Here is a 22,433-nt window from a genome sequence, read left to right on the forward strand (position 1 = left end):
TGTATTCCTGCAGGCCAGAAGAGGGCACCAGATCTTATTACAGATGGTTTTGAGCCACTATGTGGTTGCTGGGAATTGAACTCAGGACCTTTGAAAGAGCAGCCAGTGCTCTTAACCTCTGAGGCATTTCTCCAGCCCCCTACTATTTTTTAATTATTTATTTTATGTGTGTTTGTGTGTGTGTGTTGTGTATGTGTGTTTCGTCTACATGCATGCTTGTGAATCACTGTGCATGCTGGTGCCCACCAAGGCCAGAAGGGGTGTTGGATGTCCTGGGAATGGTGTTCCAGATGGTTATGAGTTACCATATGGTTTCTGGGAAACTGACCCAGCTCCTCTGTAAGAGTAACAAGTGCTCTTAACCACTTCTCCACCCCTCAGATGATAGATGATGAAATCCTGAGTGAGGAATGAGGGCAGGACAGGTTTTTTTTTTTTTTTTGGTTTTTTGAGACAGGGTTTCTCTGTATTGTTTTGGAGGCTGTCCTGGAACTAGCTCTGTAGACCAGGCTGGCCTCGAACTCACAGAGATCCACCTGCCTCTGCCTCCTGAGTGCTGGGATTAAAGGCGAGTGCCACTAATGCCTGGCCAAAAAACTTTTACCATTGCCAAAATTTTTGTGACCCAAACTTTTAGTTATAAGACCCCCATACAGAGTCACAACAGACATTTTAAGAAACTTGGTGGGTAGGTGGGTGGGTCTGTGCACTTGAGCATACAGTTGAGAGATGACTCAGTGGTTAGGAACACTTACTGCTGTTTCAGAGGACCCAGGTTCAGTTTGGGAACCACATCAGGTGATTCACAACTACCTATAACTCAGCTCCAAGGGATCCCACACTCTCTGACCTCTGCAGGCCCCTGTATACATGCTGTACATAAACTCATATGAGTAAAGGTGAATGAATCAATCTTTTAAAAAAGAAAGAAAACTGTGAGTTCCATACCAGCCTGGTCTACAAGAACTAGTTCCAGGACAGCCTCCAAAGCCAGCCACAGAAAAACCCTGTCTTGAAAAACAAAACAAAACAAAACAAAAAGCAAGAAAGAAAAAGGAATCAGTGGCTGGTGAGGTGGATTAGTAGATAAATGTACTTGAGGCATGAACCTGATGACCTGAGTTCAATTCCTGGATCCACATAAAGGTAAAAGGAAAACACTGACTCCACAAAGTTGTCTTCTGACCTCCATACATCATGCACTGCAGCATTCAAGAGCCCACCTCTCTCTCTCTCTCCCTCCTTCCCTCCCTCCCTCTCCCTCTTTCTCTCTCTCCCTCCCTCTCTCACACACAAGCAAAACACACACACACACACACACACACACACACAAAGGCTATTTAAAAAGTGTAAACTAAGCCGTAGCCCATAAACTTCCAATATATTTTGTTGTTGTTGTTTAACATTTATTTATATGTGTGTATTTCTGGTGTATGTGTGTGTCATCACTGGTGTGCTGCAGCATGAGTGTGGATGTCAGAGGACAACTTGGGGGAGCTGGTTCTCTCTTTCCACTCTGTGGGTTCTAGGGATTGAGCTAAAGTCATCAGGCTTAGTGGCAAGTGTCTTTACCCACTGAACCATCATCTATCTGGCCAGCCCTTCCTTGTTGAGACAGAATCTCATGCCGCCACACTGTCCTCAAACACACTATATAGTTGAAGATGCCCTTGAACAAATCATGAGTTCAATCCCCAGCATCAAGTAAACTGAGTCTGGTGGCACATGCCTGTGATCCCAGCACCCAGGATGGGGGAGGCAGGAGAGTCAGAGATCCAAGATAAGTCTACAGTCATGTCACACTGAACCTGTCCAATCCCATGAGAAGTTCAAGGTCACCCTCACCTACACAGAGCAGGAGACCCTGTCTCAAAACAACAACAGAAGATTTAAAAATGCTAGGGTTGTAGGCCTGTACCACCACGTCCAGATTCATTTCCTTTCCCTATGTGCTGTTGAAGACACTGTTGGTTAGATTCTCAGAACCTGCTTTGTATCTGGGAGCTGGGGGATTTCCCAGTTGTAACATGAAAAATAAAACATGCAGAGATTGATATTGGGGTTCAGACTACAAGCTGAATGTCAGAAAAGCAAAGTAGCAGGTCACTAGCTCTTGCCACTACCTCAGGATGAATGGGTTGATCCTGCTGCCTCTCCTCAGCATGGCTGGATAATAAATACCTCCTAATAAATACTGAAGAATCTGCTTATATCTTTTATAACCCCTAGTGCTGGCATAAAAGGCATGTGATCTGTTACTCTTTTAGATTGATTCAATCTCGTATATCCCTGGGTGGCCTTGAACAGAAAGATCTATCTACCTCTTAATCCTTAGTCCTAGGATTAAAGGTGTGTTCCACCCCCTCCTGGTTTCTGGCTGCTGGAATTAAAGGTATGTTCCTGGCTTCTATGGCTTGTGGCTGACTTTGCTTTAATAAGTCATAAGTAATATATCACTATACCAGTTGTTTTGTTTTTGGTGCGTTAAAGTTATAAATTATAATTGGACTAAGAAATTTCCTTATAAGTTTTTATAGAACTACACTATACCCTCAATCCAGAAAGTTTTTTTGTTTGTTTAAGACAGGGTCTAATGTATCTCAGGCTGGACTTGAAACTAGTTATGCTGCCAAGGATAACATTGACTTTATCTTCCTGCCTCCATCTCCCCAATGATGGGATTTTAGGTACTGCTGTGTTCAATATTTGTGTGGCATTTAGGAATTAAACCTATGCCCTGAGCATGCAAAGCAAGTGCTCTAACCAACTGGGCCAGAACAGCAGACCTCTGTTTCTGAGTATCTTCAGACTTTTGTTTTGTTTTGTTTTTCGAGACAGGGTTTCTCTGTATTGTTTTAGAGGCTGTCCTGACACTCACTCTGTAGAACAGGGCTGGTCTCGAACTCAGAGATCCGCCTGCCTCTGCCTCCTGAGTGCTGGGATTAAAGGCATGTGCCACCAACGCCCGGCTTGTATCTTCAGATTTTTAAGGAGTGCTGCCAGGTATACCATCAAGTTTTTGTTTTTTTAGGTGAGACATCTCTGTGTTGTCTAGGCCTGTCTCTGACTCCTACATCCCCTGCATTCAGGAAGCTCAGCTATGGAAATCTTTGCCAGTGTTGTGCAAACTGAGAATGAATTAAGACCAGACTGACAGAAAAGAGGGATTTAAAGAGATACTGCAAAAACAGGCAAGTTCACCAGGAAGGGTTCTCTCTGCCTTGGGGGAGAGAAAGCTCTTTTTAATGATAGCTGTATTGGCTGGTTTTATGTCAACAGGACATAAGCTAGAGTCATCAGAGAGGAAGGTGCCTCCATGAGATCCAGCTGTAAGGCATTTTTCTCAATTAGAGATCAATGGAGGAGGGCCCAGCCCACAGTAGGTGGTGCCATCCTTGGGCTGGTGGTCCTGGGTTCCATAAGAAATCAGGCTGAGCCGGGCGGTGGTGGCACACGCCTTTAATCCCAGCACTCGGGAGGCAGAGGCAGGCGGATCTCTGTGAGTTTGAGACCAGCCTGGACTACCAAGCAAGTTCCAGGACAGCCTCCAAAGCCACAGAGAAACCCTGCCTCGGAAAAAAAAAAAAAAAAAAAAGAAAGCAGGCTGAACAAGCCAGTGAGCAGCGCCCCTTCCTGGCCTCCCCATCAGTTCCTGATTCCAGGTTCCTGCCCTGTTTGAGTTCCTGTCCTGACCTCCTTTGGTGGTGAACAGCAGTGTGAAAGTGAAAGCCAAATAAACCTGCTTTTCCTCAACTTGCTCTTTGGTCATGGCAGTTTGTTGCAGCAATAGAAACCCTAACTAAGACAGTAGTTACGAGGAAATTTTTTGTTGTTGTTGGTTTTGTTTTAGAGACAGGGTTTCTCTATGTGTGGCCCTGGCTGTCCTGGAACTCAGTCTGTAGACCAGGCTGGCCTAGAACTCAAACAGTTCCACTTACCTCTTCCTCCCGAGTACTGGAAATAAAAGCATGTGCCACCACACCCAGCAAAAGGAAAGTTTGTATGTTTTATCAGGTGGTTTCACCTGATATATACCATGTAGGTCCAAGTCCATATGGTTAGGCAGATAACTCATTTTCATGAAGAATAGATTTTTCCCCCTGGGACCTGTGTGGTGGAAGGAGAGAGCCATCAACTCCTGAAAGTTTACGTGTGACCACCACATGAAAGTCATAGTGTACAGGCAGTCACCATCATATACACACAAATAAATACATGAAGTGGAAGAAGTTTTAGGTAAATGTGCCAAGTGAAAACGCTCAGTTTTGGAATGGCAGAACATGCATGGTACACAATTATCTAAAATTGATTCTAGATTACTCTGCTGGTGACAAGATCTCTCTGTATAGCTCAGGTTGGCCTCAGACTCGAGGCTGTTGATGGTATTCTGAGATGGGCCGCTGTGGTAATCTATTTTAAGGCTGCTTTAGACTCACAGCAGACCCTTGCTGCCTCTGAGCAGGACCTCAAACTGTTTAACAAACCCTGGCTGCTGCAACCTAGTGCCTTTTGAAAGTTCCCCTTTTTAAGAAACAACTTCAAGCCATCAGAAACCCCCTCATGACACAAACCCCCTGCCATACACAGAGTCTCAATAAGAGACTAACTCAGATGTTAAGTTTGGTTGCAAATGCTTCTTTTCCATCTTAGCCATCTTGCCAGCCTAAGGCTTCTTGTTTATTCCTATGTTTAGAGAGGAGGTCTTTCTGCCTCTGAATTCCTGGGCTGAAGTGGTCTTCCTGCACTTTAAGTACCACTGTGCTCACTTTAAGTGAGGGGACAGTAAAGAAACCCCAGAGAGTGGCTACTCCACGCTTAGGGGTAAGGGCATCTGGAAGAGTCCAGAGCTGAGAGAAAAAGAAGCAGATTGGACATGACCAGGGCTAGGGAATCAAGCATCGCAAAATCCTGGGATGTATAAGGAGATGAGTAGGAGGTAGGAAGGGCCAAGATGTTAGCATAGTCTCTGAGATGTGTAACAAGTTTAAACAAGGATTTAGGGAGCCTGGAGGGCAGCATGGGCTTTGATATACAACCACAGGAGTATGTCAATGAGACTCACAAGTCCCTTCTGCTACAGGCAAGGGAAATATCCCCTTTTGGCAGATGGGAACTTGTTTCACAAATTCCTGAGGAATTATGACTTTGTATCTAACTGACAAGAAATCCTATAGTCTAGCCTGGTGAAGCCAAGACTGCCTTTTCTGACACTCACCACTTTATTTTAAAAGTAAATTAAGTCAGTTGCCTGGTGGGTGTCGCACACTTTTAAACCCAGCACTCAGAAAGCAGAGACAGGCTGATCTCTCAGAGTTCAAGGCCAGCCTGTTTTACAGAGTGAGTTCCAGAACAACCAGAGCAGTTTCATGGATAAACCCTGTCTTGAGGGGAAAATGCAAAAACAAGCAAACAAACAAAAAAAAAAAGAAAGAAAGAAAACTAAGTTAGGGTGGTATCCTTATATCTGTAATTCCAGCATTTGGGAGGCAGAGGCAGGAGAACCAACAGTTCACAGTCATTCTCATCTACATAGCAAGTACAAGGCCAGCCTGGGCTTCAGGGGACCTACCCTAAATAAATAAATAGCCAGGCATGGTGTTGTTCACCTGTAATCTCAACATTGAGGGGTTGAAGCTGTAGGATCTTAACAAACTCTAAATAAACCAATAGAATGGCATGTTGGCACAGTGGCACATACTGATCCTGGCACTTAGAAGGCTGAAGTAAGAAGATGGTGAGTTCCGGCATCTGAGCTACATAAAGTTAAATGGAATTGCAGATGTGATAAGTCTTCCCTTTGTGTAGCTTCCTCCTCCCCAGCGTTAAGGCCTATAAACAACTGGTTGGATAGTCATTTGCTCATTCATCAAGGAGCAAGCTGAGTCTTGTCTGATAAGGAGGTGGTGGTACCTTTGCAGAGATAACCTCTGGGAAGTAAATGCTTTTTTTTGTTTTGTTTTTTGTACAGCCCTTTTGGTATCCATGAAGATTGGTTCTGGGACCCCTCTCAAATACCAAATATATGGATGCTAAAGTCCTTTACATGTAATAGCAAAGTATTTACACATAATCTACATCCTTCCCTCCCTTCTACATGTCTTCAGGGACCTCTACATTACTTTTTTTTTTTTAGATTTATTTATTATGTATATGGTGTTCTGCCTGCATGTATGCCTGCAGGCCAGAAGAGGGCACCAGATCTCATTACAGATGGTTGTGAGCCACCATGTGGCTGCTGGGAATTGAACTCAGCTCTGGAACAGCAGCCAGTGCTCTTAACCTCTGAGCCATCTCTCCAGCCCCCCCCCATATTACATTTAATGCCAATTACAATGTAAGTGCTAAGTAAGCAGTTTTTGTGTTATATTGTTTAGAGAACAATGCCTTGAAAAAGTCTACATAATCCAGGTACAGTGACTGAAATGTACATTATATCGGTAAGTTGTCATGTGTTACTTAAACTTATGGAAAGGGGACTTTAAAGAGGCCATCCTCTCAGGGTACAGCATCTTTATTTCAACTGTTCTCCCAAATACTCTTCTTCAGCAGGCTGGCCCCCTAACTCTGAAAGGGAGGGAGGTCATCAGTAAAACAACTGAATTAAAACCTCACGTCCTTTGAGAACATTTGGAAGGTAAATAATTTCCAACAAAGGTTACTGTTGTTTCTCCCATCATATAAAAACACCTGCAGTAGGACCTGGAATATGTAAATTCAGCTATGTGTTCCATAGGCAATTCATCTATGGAGAGAAATCTTAACTGGGAATTCCAGCTGACTGCCTCAGCTTCCCCAGTCAGTTCCTGCTGGATGTTTGTAAGCCACCATTTACTGTCTCAGTCTTGTTATCTCGGTTGTCCCTTGCTGGATGTTGAAAACTATGTATTCAATGATATTTTAACATCTGTTTGCTATTCCTTTCTATTTGCTATATATTTAATAAATTCACTCATTCTAAGCTGACAGCACTGCTAGCACAGGCATTCTCCAGACAGTATAGAACAGGAATATACTCTTATAGTCCTAACACTTGGGAAAGTAGAGGCAGCCATTTTCAAAGTTCCATGCCAGCCTGGTTTACATAGTAAGACTGGGCCGGGCCGTGGTGGCACACGCCTTTAATTCCAGCACAGCACTCGGGAGGCAGAGGCAGGTGGATCTCTGTGAGTTCAAGTACAGCCTGGTCTACAGAGTGCCAGGATAGGCTCCAAAGCTACAGGGAAACACTGTCTCAAAAAACAAAACAAAACAAACTAAATAGTAAGACTGTCTCAAAAAAGTGTTTTGTTTAAATCCAAGAGCATACTAAACCTGCAAGTATTAACCAACTCATAGTTTCCTAAACCCAGTCTTATCTTTGTTCTTGTAGAGAAACTATTTAAAACAAATTTTCAAATGAATTTTAAGAAACAAGTCCATTCTTGTGTAGCCGTATTTGTTTGCATCTGTGAAAACTGCTGGCCTACATTCCTGTCAGGTTACTCACAAATGATGGATCTGCATACTGACTGCTTTCACCAATTCCCAAGCTCGTGGACAGAAGCAAGTCAGCAAAACACACAAACCCATTTCCGCTAACGACAAGGTCTCAGGTAGTCTAGGCTGCCCTAAACCTGGTATGCAACTGCAGATGATCTTGAACTTTTGGCCCTCCTGCCCTCTTCTAAGTGCTGTTCCTCCTAAAGATCCAGGTTTAATTCTCCGAACCCACATGGCAGCTCACATTGACAAATCCAGATCTAGGTTATCTAACGCCATCTTCTGACCTCTTCTGAAACGAGGCACCCATGCTAGTATATATCTGTGTTTCCAGCACTTAGGAGATGGCAGCAGGATGAGATTCAAAGTCATCCTAGGCTACAGAACAAGTTTGAGGTCAGTATAGGGCACAGTCCCAGAAAACCTACGACAAAAGCATACAACTAAATGGAATTCAGTATATTTGTAATTGTGCCATCATTATTATGGTGATTTTTTTTTTCTTTTGAGACAGGGCTTCTCTGTGTAGTCCCGGCTGTCCTGGCACCTGCTATGTAGACCAGGCTGGCCTTGAACTCACAGAGATAAGTCTGCATCTGCCTTCAGAGTGCTAGGATTACAGGCATGTGCCACCACTGCCCTGGCTCATTTTTTTATTTTTAAAGATCAGATTACACTATGTAGTCTTGACTGCTTGGAAATAGCTTTGGAGACCCCATCAGCCTCTAATTTATGGCAATTCTCCTGCCTGGGATTACAGGCCTGTGCAAGCAGCTGGGCACAAAGACCACTTCTGATCTGATCTAACTCCTAACCTTGCGTGTTGTCTTTGTTACTTCGTCTCAAGAACATAGCCTGAAACACGAGCTGGCAAAAGCAGGATGGTCGTCTTTTAGCCTAGATATCTTAATCTTTTCACATTGAGACACAGTTGCCATCTACAAAGTTCATACTCTGACAATTAGACAATCAGGTTACAAATACCCACTTGTCTTTTGAGTAAATCTATTATGATTTTCGGTGGGACGCATTCACAGCTTATCTTAGGCCACAGGTTGGACATGCTACATGCTTTCATGAAGTCCGGAAAACAAGCATTCATTAGCACGAATTCATTAGTCCTGTCTTTAAGGTGCTTTACCAACTTTCAAGACAACCTCCAGGCAGGTGGCTGAGACTCCGAACCCGGCAGCGCTTGCGACTGCTGTATTGACAGTCAACCCGCGGGATTGAGCACTCCCGGAAAGCACAGGTCTGCAGAACTGAGCATCTGCGATGCCACCCGCCTCTCGTTCCACACAGGGCTGAGCTGGCGGGAGGTGTCTACCTCATTTTAGCGCTACTCGGCACCGGGAATGACTTAGCGAGGGCATTTCTGAAGTCCAGGAATCTAGAATTTGAGTGGCTCCTGAAAAGAGAGACGAAGGACAGCTCCGTACACAGGTCACGCCTGCGCGGACTGACCAGCGGGCATCAGCGACACGGCTTCCGCTCCAGCTGACCGAGCCTGGGACTTCCGGCTCGGCTCGGCTCCGCGCCCCAGCCCCGCCCCCACGCCGGCCGTGACGGAAGCGCGCAGGGGTGACCTCACCGTCCAACATGGCGGCGGCGGTAGATTAGGGCCGCGGTTCGAAGCAGCCACTGCCGCTCCCGGACTCTGTGGGAAGCACCTGCTGCCGCCGCCGTCTCCTTCATCCCTTCTGGGGTAGGGCTGGGGCCAGGTGAGGGGAGTGGGATTCCGGGGAGGTCCTGCTGGGTGGCGACCCAGTTGAGGAAGGGGTCTGGAGACCACCGAGCCGACCGCCCGGTGCTGCCCAGGACGCGGGAGAGACCAGGCGGGAGGGAGGGAGGACCGTGCTGCTCTGCCGAGGCTTCTCGGGGCTTACAGGGACTATTCGGGGCCAATGGACCTGTCCAGCGTGCCCCCAGGATGGGCGGCTTTTGAACGGGCTGTGTGGCTGCCTGCGGCGCCAGGGACTCACCCTTGCTCTACATTCTGTTCTTCACCCAGATCTTTGCTTGGAGAACCGGGGTCTGTTTGGGGGGCTGGACTGGGAGACGTGAATTCGTTCTTGGAGGAGGGAAGTGTGTGCCATTCACTTAGAACGATTATAGATTGGCTTTACTAGGACTTTCTTGCCACAGTGTTACAAGTCTTGTTTCTCAGGGTTAGCGCTGCAGTTTTGACACCCATTTCCACTCCACCCCCACCCCAGGACAAGACAACCAATGGGCTTTCTTACCCTGTGGAGGCGAGAGATACCATTCACACTAATTCTTCTTTACCTCTTGAAAAATCCTCCTCCCCATATTCCCACGGGGTCCCACATTTCTTGCCTTTGCATTATAGCACCGAAAAGGAGGAAGCCTGGACTTCTTAAGTCGGGGCTTTTACTTTAAGGGATAAAAATGGGACGAATCTGCCCAGAAATTCATATGCTCTTTGCTGGTAGCTTTGTTAAGGAATTCACCATACCCATGAACAAGTGTTTGTCTGAAAGATGTTTTTACTCTCTGTCTCTCTGTGTTTAAAAGTTTTGAACTGTGATGTCAGGCCCCTCTTCTTTCTGATGTAAAAAAAAAAAACCGCTTTGCAAAATATCTAATATTTCTCTTGGAGACTTGGTATAAACCAGAATGTTGACGGTCTCTGCCCTAACTTGTGTGACCTTACATGAATTGCCACACCCTTGAGATGCCTTCCCTCCCCCCCTTTTTTTTAACACACGAGAAAGTTAAGCAAGTGTGTGGGTAGGGAACCACTTTTATTTCACACATTCAGTTGGAATACTGTATCCTGCATGTTTATAACAGTGAATTGAAAATACTTAAACCATTGTTCAGTATATAATAGGCAGATGAGGACTTCGAAAGTTCTGCTCTGAATGACCAGGTACGATTCTAACTATTCTAAATATTTTTTCAAGACGCCTCATAGTCCTTAAAATAACATTTATTTTGTTTTGTTTTTTGATCTCATGTATCCGAGCTGGCCTTAAACTCAAATCCTCCTCCTCCTCCCTCCCTTGTATTGAAATCCAGGAGTATGTAACCATGCCTATCCCTATAAAAAAATTGAATTACATTATATAGGTATATATTTGAGTACACATGTGCATAGGGCAGTGGGTAACTTTTTTTTTTTTTTGGAGGGGTGCAAGGAGATTTTCTATATAGTCCTGGTTTTCCTGGCACTTCCTGTATAGACCAGGATGGCCTCAAAGTCACAGACACCTGCCTGTCTGTACCTTTCAAGGCCTGTGCTACCATTCACAACCACTGGGCAACTTTGGTAGTTCTTTTTCTTTTTCCATCTTTACATAGGTTCTGGAGATTAAACTCAAGTTGCTTTTAACGCTGACTCATTTCATCAGTCCTTGTTCTGTTTTGAGACTGTTTCAGCCTGTGGTCCAGGCTAGCCTTGAATTTTTAGTAGTCCTCCTAAATCAGCCTCCCTAGTGCTGGGATTCCAGGGGGTCTGCCACACCTATCTTAAATGGCCTGTATCTTGTGCACAAGTGTGCCCTGAAAATTGAATTCAGCCAAATATTGTGTTAGGTTAACTCCAGCCATTTTTTTTTTACTTTTTGAGACGGGGTTTCTCTGTATTGTTTTGGAGGCTGTCCTGGAACTCACACTGTAGACCAGGGTGACCTCAAACTCAGATTCTGCCTTCTGAGTGCTGGGATTAAAGGTGTATACCACCACCATCCGGCAAATGTAACCATCTCTTAAAAAGTTTACTGTTTGACAGATTTGTACAAGTATGTAGTATATTGTTGTCATTCCCATCCCTCACCCTGTTAACCTCTCATTCTTTTACTGCTCTCACTAAACACCTTCTTCATCTTATAAAAGGAGGAAAGCATGTCAAGGGCGCTCCTGGAAATGTAAATACAGGGGAGGCTAGGTGAGATTGCTGGGAGACCATCCTGGGCTAAAAGTTAGACTCTGTCTTAAAAAACAAACAGGGCTAGAGAGACGGTTCAGTGGTTTAGAACACGTACTGATCTTCCTGAGGACCTGAGTTGATTCCCAGCACCCACATCAGGCAGCTCATAACTGCCTGTAACCCAGCTCTAGGGGAATCTGGAATCTCTGACCTTTGTGGGCATTTGTATTCATGTGCACACATTCCCCCCCATGCATATAATTAAAATAATACAAAGTTAAAAAAGGAGCCGGGCGGTGGTGGCGCACGCCTTTAATCCCAGCACTCGGGAGGCAGAGGCAGGCGGAGGATCTCTGTGAGTTCGAGGTCGGGCTGGACTGATAGCCTCCAAAACAATACGGAGAAACCCTGTCTCGTAAAAACCAAAAAAAAAAAAAAAAAAGATTTTAAAAAAGGAAACTCTATCTTTAACCTTTGACACAGTTTTAAATTTTTTCTTCCTTTTTTTGTGTGTGTGACAGGGTTTTATGTATCACAAGCTGATGTAGGGTAAGAAGACACTAGCGGGAGTCAGTTCTCTGCTCCCACCATGTAGGTTCTAGGAATTGGTCAGACTTGGCAGCAGGTAGCTTTATTTACCATGGAGTCATCTTGCCACACTATCAAATATTTTTTGCACTTTTTCTCATGAAATATTTTAGGCATAAATCGTAAACATTTGTATTTTCATTGCTTTTTTTTCATTTGAGTCATATCCCATATAAATTATCACCAAGATTTAAAAACATTTTTTATTAGATGTATTTATTTTATTCTATGTGAGTGTTTTGCCTGTGTGTATGTATACTCTGTGTGTCCAGCAGAGGTCAGAACAGGGAACTTTAGGGATGGCTGTGAGCCTCCGTGTTGGTGCTGGGAACCAAACCTAGGTCCTCTGCAAGAGCAGCAGATGCTCTTAACCCCTGAGCCTTCTCTTCAGCCCCAACACCAATAATTTTTTAGACAGAGTGTCCCTTTGTAGTCCTTGCCTGGTCTTGAACTGTGATCTGCCTGTCTCAGCCTCCCAAGTGGCTAGAATTACAGACCTGTACCACCAAAATCTGGGTCAAGGGTAATATTTTTGGGAGTTGGGTTTTTATGTTAGGCATCAAACTACTGTCCTTTGCAGCTGAGATCGCACTGAGACACACTTCAGCCCCTTTTATTGTTACTTCTTGTTTTTGTGGTGCTGGGCATAGAATACAGGTCTCCAGGCTTTTATTTGCTCTACTACTGAGCTACACACCTAACCCAATAGTAACCGATATTTTTGTGTTGTTTTTATGAGATAGCATCTCACATTGTATGTAGCTCAGGCTGGTCTGGAATTCACTGTGAGGCTCAGTCTGGCCTCAAATTGATGGCAATATTGCTTAGCCTTCTGAGCTAGGATTACAGTTGTGTTCCACTATGACTGACTGAGAGCAGTTCATTGTCTGGTAGCTTCACTGAGATATAATTTACTGTACTATTCACAGTTGTGTAATATAATGACTTTTAGCACATTCAGAGTTGTGCAACTATTATTGGAGTTTTCATCACTTCTAAAAAAAAAACCCCATACCACTTGGCAATGAATCTTCTGTTATTTTTTGAGACAAATCTCCATGTGGCCCAGGTTTGAACTTTCGATACATTTGCCACCGCTTCATTGCTGGGATTATAGGTGTATGCTACCATGCTTGGTGGTAGCCATTCTTTATTCCTACTCCTCTCTTTACCACATACAACCAATGATTTTTCTTTTCTGCTTTTTTAAAAAAGATTTGTTTATTTATTATATATACAGTGTTCTGTCTGCATGTATCCCTGCAGGCCAGAGGAGGGCACCAGATCCCATTACAGATGGTTGTGACCCACCATGTGGTTGCTGGGAATTGAACTCAGGACCTCTGGAACAGCAGCTAGTGCTCTTAGCTCTGAGCCATCTCTCCAGCCCTTCTTTTCTGCTTTTTAAGGCCGGCTCTCATTTTGTACTAACCCTGGCCTTGAACTCTTAGCAGTCCTCTTGCCTCAGCCTCCCAAGTACTGAGATTACAAGTGTGAGCCATTACTTTATTCCTTTTTTAAAAATTATTTATTTACTTTTATTTTATACGTGTTGATGTTTTGCCTGCTTTCATGTCTATGTGAGGGTGTCAAATCCCCTGGAACTACACACAGGTGTGAGCTGCCTTTTGGGTGCTGGGAATTGAACCTGGGTTCTTCGGAAGAGTAGCCAGTGCTCTTAATCGCTGAGCCATCTCTCCAGCCCCCTACTTTATTCTTTTTTAAAGTTAAATGATATTCCAGTGTGTAGAATGTGGCAGTGTGAGGACATATGGCATTTCAGGGAACCTTTCTCTTCCTTCCTTTCTTTCTTTAACTTCCCTTTCATTTTTCACTCCTTCCTTTCCTACACCAGGGTTTTACTATGTAGCCCTGGCTGGCTTGGAACTCACAAAAACAGCCTGCTTTTGCCTTCTGAGTTTAAATGGTATGTACCACCATACCATTTGTTACTGTGCTTTTTTTTTTGTTTTGTTTTGTTTTTTGCTTTTTTGGCAGGGAAAAGATTTGAAAGGGAACCTTGATACGTAGATTACATTGACTTCCTATTTCCTTCTCCCCATGTGCTGCTAATATAGGCATGTCCTCCAATCCTAGCCAATATTTTCTATTTTTAGTCTTTTTTTTTCTTTTGTTTTGATTTTTCAAAACAGGATTTCTCTTTGTAGCCCTGGCTGTCCTGGGACTCCGTAGACTAGGTTGGCTTTGAACTCAGAGATCCACCTGCCTCTGTCTCCCCTGAATACTGGACAATGCTTTAAACTTTTATCAGGTGACCCTCATATTTCATCTTCTCCAAGTATCTAGCTAGCTAGGCGTAGAGGTTCATACCTCAGTATCTAGCTTATATGACTTTTTTTTTTTTTTTTTTTTTTTTTTTTTTGGTTTTTCGAGACAGGGTTTCTCTGTGGCTTTGGAGGCTGTCCTGGAACTAGCTCTTGTAGACCAGGTTGGCCTCGAACTCACAGAGATCCGCCTGCCTCTGCCTCCCAAGTGCTGGGATTAAAGGCGTGCGCCACCAACGCCCAGCGCTTATATGACTTATAATATTATTTTTAATTATATGTATCTGTGTGAGTGTGTATATCCACCTGAGGAGGCAGAGGTGTTGAATTTCCTGGGGTTGGCATTTGCACAGCGTTGCACGGTGAGCTGCCAGACACAGTGCTGGAACTTGAACTTAGATCCTCTGCAAAGTAGTACATGCTCTTAACCATTAAGTCACCTCTTCAGACACCCACACCCCTTATTTTTTTTTTCAATACTTTGTCAGTTTTCTCTCTAGTGTTTTTAGATAAGATCTCTTTATTTTATTTTATTTATTTATTATGTATACATTCTTCTGCATGTGTGCCAACAGAAGGCATCAGATCTCATTCAAGGTGGTTGTGAGCCACCATGTGGTTGCTGGGAATTGAACTCAGGACCTCTGGAAGAACAGTCGGTGCTCTTAACCTCTGAGCCATCTCTCCAGCCCCACACCCCTTATTTTTAAATAAATTGAAAGTTGTTTCCTGCCAGGTGGCAGTGGTGACATCACACATGCCTTTAATTCCAGCATCGGGAGGCAGAAGCAGTTGGATCTCTATGAATTTGAGGCCAGCCTGATTCTAAGAAATGAGTTCCCGGACAGCCAGGGCTACACAGACAAACCCTGTCTCAAAAAAACTAAAACCAAACGAAACCAAAACAAAAAAACCATTGTTTCCTTTATGGCTGTTACGTATAAAGTGACCTTGAACACTCAAGCACAAATTTTGGGTAGACATGTTTACATTTCTCTAGCATGTACCTAGAATGGAGCGATCTGAATTTTGTTTTGCTGTTACATGGGAAGCTTAAAATACTGTGAAAGTCAGAATCTGTGTGTAAGGGGGAGGGTTTCATATTAGGAATTCCCCCGTGAGTGCATTATCTGTGAATGCCAACTGCTGAGTGCAGATATTTGGGGCAGTTGTTAACAGAGGATTGAACCAGAGTGTTCCATTACGCATGTTTTAACTGGAAAGGGACAATCAACACTAGGATAATAGTGGTGTCTGCTACATTTTTAAATTGACACCTCACTGTAGCAATGCATCTGAGTGGAATAGTTTTGCAATCTTACAAATTTAATTTTGTGTGTATATGTGTGGGTGTATGGGTGTATGTAAGTATTTGTGCATGTGTGTACACATGCATATGGAGGCCAGAGCTCAACCTCAGGTGTTTTTCAGGAACATGTCTTTCATTTGTGTGTTCATGTGTATGTGTGTTTGTGGGTATACATTCATGTGGGTTCTGGGTATTCAAATCCTTAACACAGGTATTAGATGTGTTAAGACAATACCTTTACCTATCTCTCCAGCCTCTACTGATCCTAGAATTTGCATTTGTTTGAATTTAAGATCATATCTGGAAAATTTGAGTGTGGTAGCACAAGATTGTAATGCCAGATCTTGTGAGACAGAGGCAGGAGTGTTACTGCAAGTTCAAGACCAGCTTAGACAACATGACAAGTCCCAGATTTGTGACATTGCAGGACCCTGTGTCCAAAAAAAAAACACCCAAACAAGATCATACATGAGCTTGGGATTGAGTACCTGGCATATGTGAGGTTCTGTTTGATCCCCGAAACAACCTTCCACTACACTCAGGAAGCCATCTGTATATTTAAGCATTGATTTTTTTTTGTCTGTCTGGAGACAGGCTCTCTCTGTGTAGCTCTGGCTAGCCTGGAAGTTGCTATGTAGACCAAGCTGGCCTCGGAAAAAAAAAAAAGCTGCTTTTTTTTTTTTTGGTTTTTTGAGACAGGGTTTCTCTGTGGCTTTGAATGCTGTCCTGGAACTAGCTCTTGTAGACCAGGCTGGTCTCGAACTCACAGAGATCTGTCTGCGTCTGCCTCCCGAGTGCTGGGATCAAAGGCGTGTGCCACCATTGCCTGGCTAGCTTCTGCTTCTTTTGTACTGTGATTAAAAATGTGTGCTGCCAGTGTGACCATTAACAACTTGCTTTTTTAAAACAGGGTCTTATGTAACTAAGACTGACTTCAAACTCAATATATAGTTGAGAATGATCTTGAACTCTTAATTTTCCTTCCACTTCCTCCTGAGTCCTGGGGAATACTACACCACACATAGCTTAATCCTGGCACCTAGGAGGCAGAGGCAGGTGGATCTCTGTGAATTTGAGGATAGCCTGGGCTACAGAGTGAGTTCCAGGATAACCAGGACTATACAGAGAAACCCTGTCTTGAAAAATACAAAACAAAACAAACAAAACACCCCCTCTTCCAAAATAAAAGACTCACAAATTGCACATTACCTCAAAAAAAAATCAAAAACTAAATTTTAACTGGGCATTGTGACAGCTGTCTATAGTCCCAGTACTTGACTACATAGGGAGTTCTAGGCCAGCCTGGGCTACATAAGCTGTTGTCTTAAAAAAAAAAAAAACCAGTAACTAAATACACAAATTGCACATACAACTGCCCCTCTTACTCAGACTAGCTATATGGCACATCAAGTAGAACAGGGGGCTGGGAGGTGGAGTCTCTAGGTATGTAGCATGGGTCTAGGTAACATATTAAGAAGATTTATTTGATTTATTTTTTGGGACAGGATTTCCTGTGTGACAGTTCTGACTGTCCTGGAACTCATACTGTAGACCAGGCTGCTCTTGAGCTCCCTGCCTCCTGAGTGCTGGGATTAAAGGCCATGGCTATGAGATTTGTTAATAAAAGAAATGAGGAAACTCATACGGGGATGGGGTTCAGGATGTCTCCTATGTGTTTGCCACATGTGTGGAAATAACTAGGAAGTGCCAGTGAGATGACTCAGTAGTTAAAGTGCTTGCCATGCTGGCCTAGCAACCTGAGTTTCATTCCCAGAACATGTAAGGGTGGACGTAGAGTACTTCACTCCACAAAGTTGTCCTCTGACCTTCACATGTTCACTGTGGCCACCTATAAGACAGTACACAAACAAATAAGTAGAAAAGAAAAAAATTAGAAAAGGAAAATTTACCTTATATTTGAAGAAGTTACTGTTTGATTAGACATTAAAGTTAATTTCTTAAAGATTATTGGGAAGAAAGCTGTTGTGACATTTACTTTGGGAGATAGGTGAGTAATTGGGATCAATGGGAAATTGATTGGATTGTAATCAGCTTTAAACTGAAAGAAATCTTTTGTTTTTAGATTTCCACCATCCATAGATAGACCTCTTTGGAGCTCCTCCAGCCAATTCAATGGCGTCCTCTACTACCGTGCCTCTAGGATTTCACTATGAAACAAAGTATGTTGTTCTCAGCTACTTGGGACTTCTCTCTCAGGAGAAACAAGAAGGTCTCTCATCCCAAGGTACCGTCTTTGGTGTATGGTGGTTATGTTGGCTTATGATAAGGACTTGATCTGTAGAAGTATTTGCATCAAAGTAATTTATATGTGTAAGATCAAGCAGTTTTAGTTATAGAAAAGAATCACCCCATCCCACCCCACTACTAGTTGCAATTCTTTTAACGGTGTTTGTTTTGATTTTGGTTTGCCTCATTTTAAAGCTTTTATTTATTTACTTCATGAGTGTGCATAGTGGCTGGCATCTTGCCTCCACCTCCTTCAGCAAAACCCGAGTGCGTCACCACAACCAACTCTTCTGATATGAGACAGAAACTCTGAATTTTTCTTTTAACAACATGCTTGGATTTAGAGAAAAATTGAAGGCAGGGTTTAAATGAGTCTACCAGACCCAAGATAAATGATAAATAGGTGTTTATTAGGGAAGCACTTACACTGATAATGGTACACACTTCTTTCAACAAGGCCCTACCTATTCCTACATAGTGCCACTCCCTATGAGGGCCATTTTCTTTCAGACCACCACAGCAAGCATCTTTACCTACAGCCATTTCATCAGACTTTGCTTGTTTGAGACAGGCTCTGGCCATGTAGTCCTGCCTGTTCTGAAACTTGTTATGTAGACCAGGCTACTCTTTAATTTGGGTCAGTCCTTCTGTTCTGTCTCCCAAGTGCTGGGAATGTAAACATGTGCCACAACATCTGGTCTGGCTTCTTTCTTTCCTTTCTTTTCTTTTAAGGATTTATATATGAGTGCTTTGCTTGCGTGCATGCATGTGTACCATATGCATGCCTGGTGGATGCCAGAAGAGGGCAGTGGATCCCCTGGAACTAGAGTTATGAATGATTGTGAACTGCCATGTGGATGCTGGAAATTGAACCCAGATCCTGCACAACAGCAGCAAGTGCTTTTACCATGTGTGGGCATGTGCATGTATGTAAACACATGTGGAGGTCAGGGGACAATATTTTTTTATTTTTATTTTTATTTTTTTTGGGTTTTCGAGACAGGGTTTCTCTGTATTGTTTTGGAGGCTGTCCTGGAACTCGCTCTGTAGACCAGGCTGGCCTCGAACTCACAGAGATCCACCTGCCTCTGCCTCCCAAGTGCTGGGATTAAAGGTGTGCGCCACCAACGCCCGGCAGGGGACAATATTTTTTGCAGTTGATTTTCTCCACCTTTTTTGTAAGAGGGTCTCAATTTGTATACTTGCAGAACTGGAATTCAATATGTAGATCATGCTGGTCTTGAACTTGCAGACATACATTTGCCTGTGCCTCTTGAAAACTGGGATTCAATGTGTTTGTAACCAAATGCCTAGTCCTGTTTTTTTTTTAATTGTTGTTGTAAAGGTCTTAACATAGTAGCACATACCTATCATCCCACTCGGGAGGTGGGAACAGGAGGACCAGGAATTCAAGTCCAGTTTTATCTTATCTACATAGAGAATTCAAAGCCAGTCAGCTACAGGAGATCCTGTCAACGAGACACTTGAGAAATGGCTCAGTAGGTGAAAGGTGCTTGCCCAAAAACCTGATGGTCCGAGTTCTGTCCTTGGAACCCTCAGGTAGAAGGAAAACCAGTGTCCTCTAAACTCCAGACATGTAATATGCTGTGCTTATACACGAATACATTAAGTTTAAAAAAAAAGACAACTTTTAATTGACTATTGAATATTAAATTTATATAAAAATACTCAGATATCTGGTAGAGCCTTATTTTTAGTATAATTCTTTGTAGTATAAGGTATGTGCCCATCTTTATTTATTACATTTATTTATGGGGTGTGTGTGTGTGTGTGTGTGTGTGTGTGTGTGTGTGTGTGTGTGTGTGTGTCTGAGAGAGAGAGAGAGAGACAGAGAGAGAGAGAGAGGACAGCTTTATGGGAGTTGGTTCTCTCCTTCCATGGATACTCGGGATGGACTCAGGTGGTTTTCATGGGACTAGGTTAGTTATTGTGAGAGTGGGTTTGTTAGTAATGTTATTTTGGGGCTAGCAAGATGGCTCAGAGGATAGAGATGCTTGTAGTGCAAGTCTGGTCACCTGAGAACTGACCTCTGAAAAAGTACACTTCTGCATGTGAGCTGAGGTATACACACACACACACACACACACACACACAAGACACAGACACAGACACAGACAGATCTCTGTGAGTTTGAGGCCAGCCTGGTCTACAGAGTGAGTTCCAGCACAGCCTCCAAAGCCACAGAGAAACCCTGTCTCAAAAAGCAAAAAAAAAAAAAAAAGCAAAAAGAAAGAAAGAAAGAAAAGAAAATATCAAAAGAAACTCAAAAACCTGTCTTGTCTTGCTCTTGTCCCTGCCCCCCCACTCCTTGTTTTTCTTTTCTTTTCTTTTCTTTTTTTTTTTTGAGACAAGGTCTGTCTATGTAGCCCTGGCTGGCTTGGAACAGGGTGGTTTCGAATGCACAGACCCATCTGCCTCCCGTCTTCCCCCTTTCTTTTCAAGACAGGTTTCTCTGTGTAGCTCTGGTTGCTCTGTAGACTAGGCTGGCCTCGAACTCACAGAGAACCACCTGCCTCTGCCCCCTATGTCACCACTGCCCAGCTGCCTGTCTCTTGAACGCTGGGATTAAAGGCCTAGGCCAACATTTCCTCTTGGTACTTTCCTCAGTCCTTCTGGAGGGATGCAGCTGTGGTGGACTGCTGGAACTTCGGAGTTTACCGCTTCTACATTCTGAATGACACGAGGCGGTCAGAAATGCTCAGGGTTACAAGCCGTAGATTTGCTTTCTTGTGCCTTTGCCTCCACTTCCTGAGATCGTGCATGTCACCACATATGGCTGTGTTCTCACTTCCATTGGAATCAAAATGGCGCTTTATTCCTCTTCAGATTTTTCTCTTTGACTTTTGTGTCACTTACAGGTGTACTAACTAATATCCAGGTACTCAGGGATTTTCTTTTCATTAGTCTTTTAATTACTGATTCCTAGTTTAATCCTATTGTGGTCTGATTAAATACATCATGATTTAATTAACATCATTAATCATTCTTGCTTGGCTCCAAACTGAACCACTTTGAAGCTTACTTTCTTTGTCTTGTTTTCATTTTTTTCTTTTCTGTTTTCTTTTTTTGTTGTTGTATTTGTTTTTTTTTTTTCAAGATGAGGTTTGGAGCCTGTCCTGATACTGACTCTGTAGATCACTCTGGCCTTGAACTCACAGAGATCCTCCTGCCTCTGCCTCCCAAGTGCTGGGATTAAAGGTGCACCATCACTGCCTGGCCTGTTTTCTTTATTTTGGTTTTTTGAGACAGGGTTTCTCTATATTTTTTCTTTTTGAAGAAATACTGCTGAGTCTGGCGGTGGTGGCGCACGCTTTTATTCTCAGTGCTCGGGAGGCAGAGGCAGGTGGATCTCTGTGAGTTGGAAGCCAGCCTAGTCTACAGATTGAGTTCCAGGACAGCCAAAGCTATACAGAGAAACGCTGTCTCAGAAATAAAAAAAAAAGAAATACTACTGATAGTGAATGTTCCATTTTAATATTCTAATTTTTCTGATCATTGATTCTGTGTAAATTGGGAGTATTTATTATAGTCTGGTGATATTTATGATTTTTCTATTATTTCAGGATAGTAAACACTATACTTTGTTGCCTTCTGATAACAAAAAATTACACTATTGTTCCATAAAGCCATAATATTCAAACTCCTTTTCTTCCTCTCCTCTTGTTTGACACATTGATATTTACAGGTGAAATAAAGGGAAAGTTGTGGTATATTAGCTGGCGTGTATTAGCTGGCATCGTGGTGGGTGGTGTGTAGCTACAGCTGTGTCACTGCAGCTTGTGATGAGCAGCAGTGTGAAGCCAGGAAACACAGGAAGTCTGGGTTGCAGCTGTCATCCCTGCTGGCCTGAAATAGCCCTGGGCTGCACATGTATGAGTGTGGCTGTGTTCCAGTTCAGTTTTACTTTGGGCCTTGAATTTCCTGTTCATTTGTTTGTTTTTTCCTTCTTTCCTTTCTTTTTGATAGTACTGAGACTAAACCAATAATGTTAGGAACAAAAAAAATGCTGAAATGATAACTGTGTCCCCTTTATCACCTGTCTAATAAAAACAAGTCAGGAGTGTTGGCCAGGACCTCATCATTTTGTAAAGCTCTATTAACTTCTTTTTCTAGACTCTTGCTATTCCCACCTTCATAGCTGATTTTGTATACATGCCCCAATTTTTTGTTTTTAAAATTTAACCCCTCACACGGGGGTGGGGTGGTGGTAGCGTAAATTTTTAATCCCAGCTGTGGGGATCAAGTGGAGGACTTTGCTACACTAGCTAATTACTCTACCACTGAGCTTCATCATCTCGCCTTAGGAAGCTGTATTTTGGGAGGCAAGGAGTGGAGCTGGAGCCAGTCTTACTGGGTAGCCCAGTTGGCCTCAAGCGTGTGATCCCTCTGCCCCAGACTTCTGTGTGCCTGATTACAGGTTTGTATTATCAAGTAGGGTTTAGGGTAGCCTTCCTAAAGGAAAGCACTAGTTTTTTTATTGCTATCTTGTTACCTTGTTTGTTCTCTGAAATATGATGTGGAACTATCACTGTCTATGGATAGAATTTATTATAGCACTGATGAGAGTTTGGTTTCAAGTTTGTGGAACAATAAATGTGAGAAGTGGCTAAGT

At 43.3% G+C, this 22,433-nt stretch overlaps 1 protein-coding gene across 6 annotated transcripts in view; it reads left to right on the plus strand.

Annotated features, from left to right (window-relative positions):
- Window positions 1–9,039: 9,039 nt before the first annotated feature.
- Bcl2l13 (BCL2 like 13) overlaps window positions 9,040–22,433 on the plus strand; it is a 46,197-nt gene continuing 32,803 nt past the window's right edge. For 3 of the 6 annotated variants that reach the window (XM_021224733.2, XM_005066045.4, XM_040739343.1), the window contains exons 1-2: window positions 9,040–9,184; window positions 17,637–17,798. In XM_021224733.2, coding sequence (XP_021080392.1) covers window positions 17,687–17,798 — 112 coding nt within the window. In that variant the 5' untranslated portion in view covers window positions 9,040–9,184; window positions 17,637–17,686. Of the gene's footprint in view, window positions 9,201–17,636; window positions 17,799–22,433 lie in introns of those variants that run through there. The other 3 variants (XM_040739341.1, XM_040739342.1, XM_021224734.2) reach the window with 2 other exon arrangements.

Source organism: Mesocricetus auratus, unplaced genomic scaffold, assembly GCF_017639785.1.
Source record: "Mesocricetus auratus isolate SY011 unplaced genomic scaffold, BCM_Maur_2.0 Super-Scaffold_100676, whole genome shotgun sequence".
Classification (NCBI taxonomy): domain Eukaryota; kingdom Metazoa; phylum Chordata; class Mammalia; order Rodentia; family Cricetidae; genus Mesocricetus; species Mesocricetus auratus.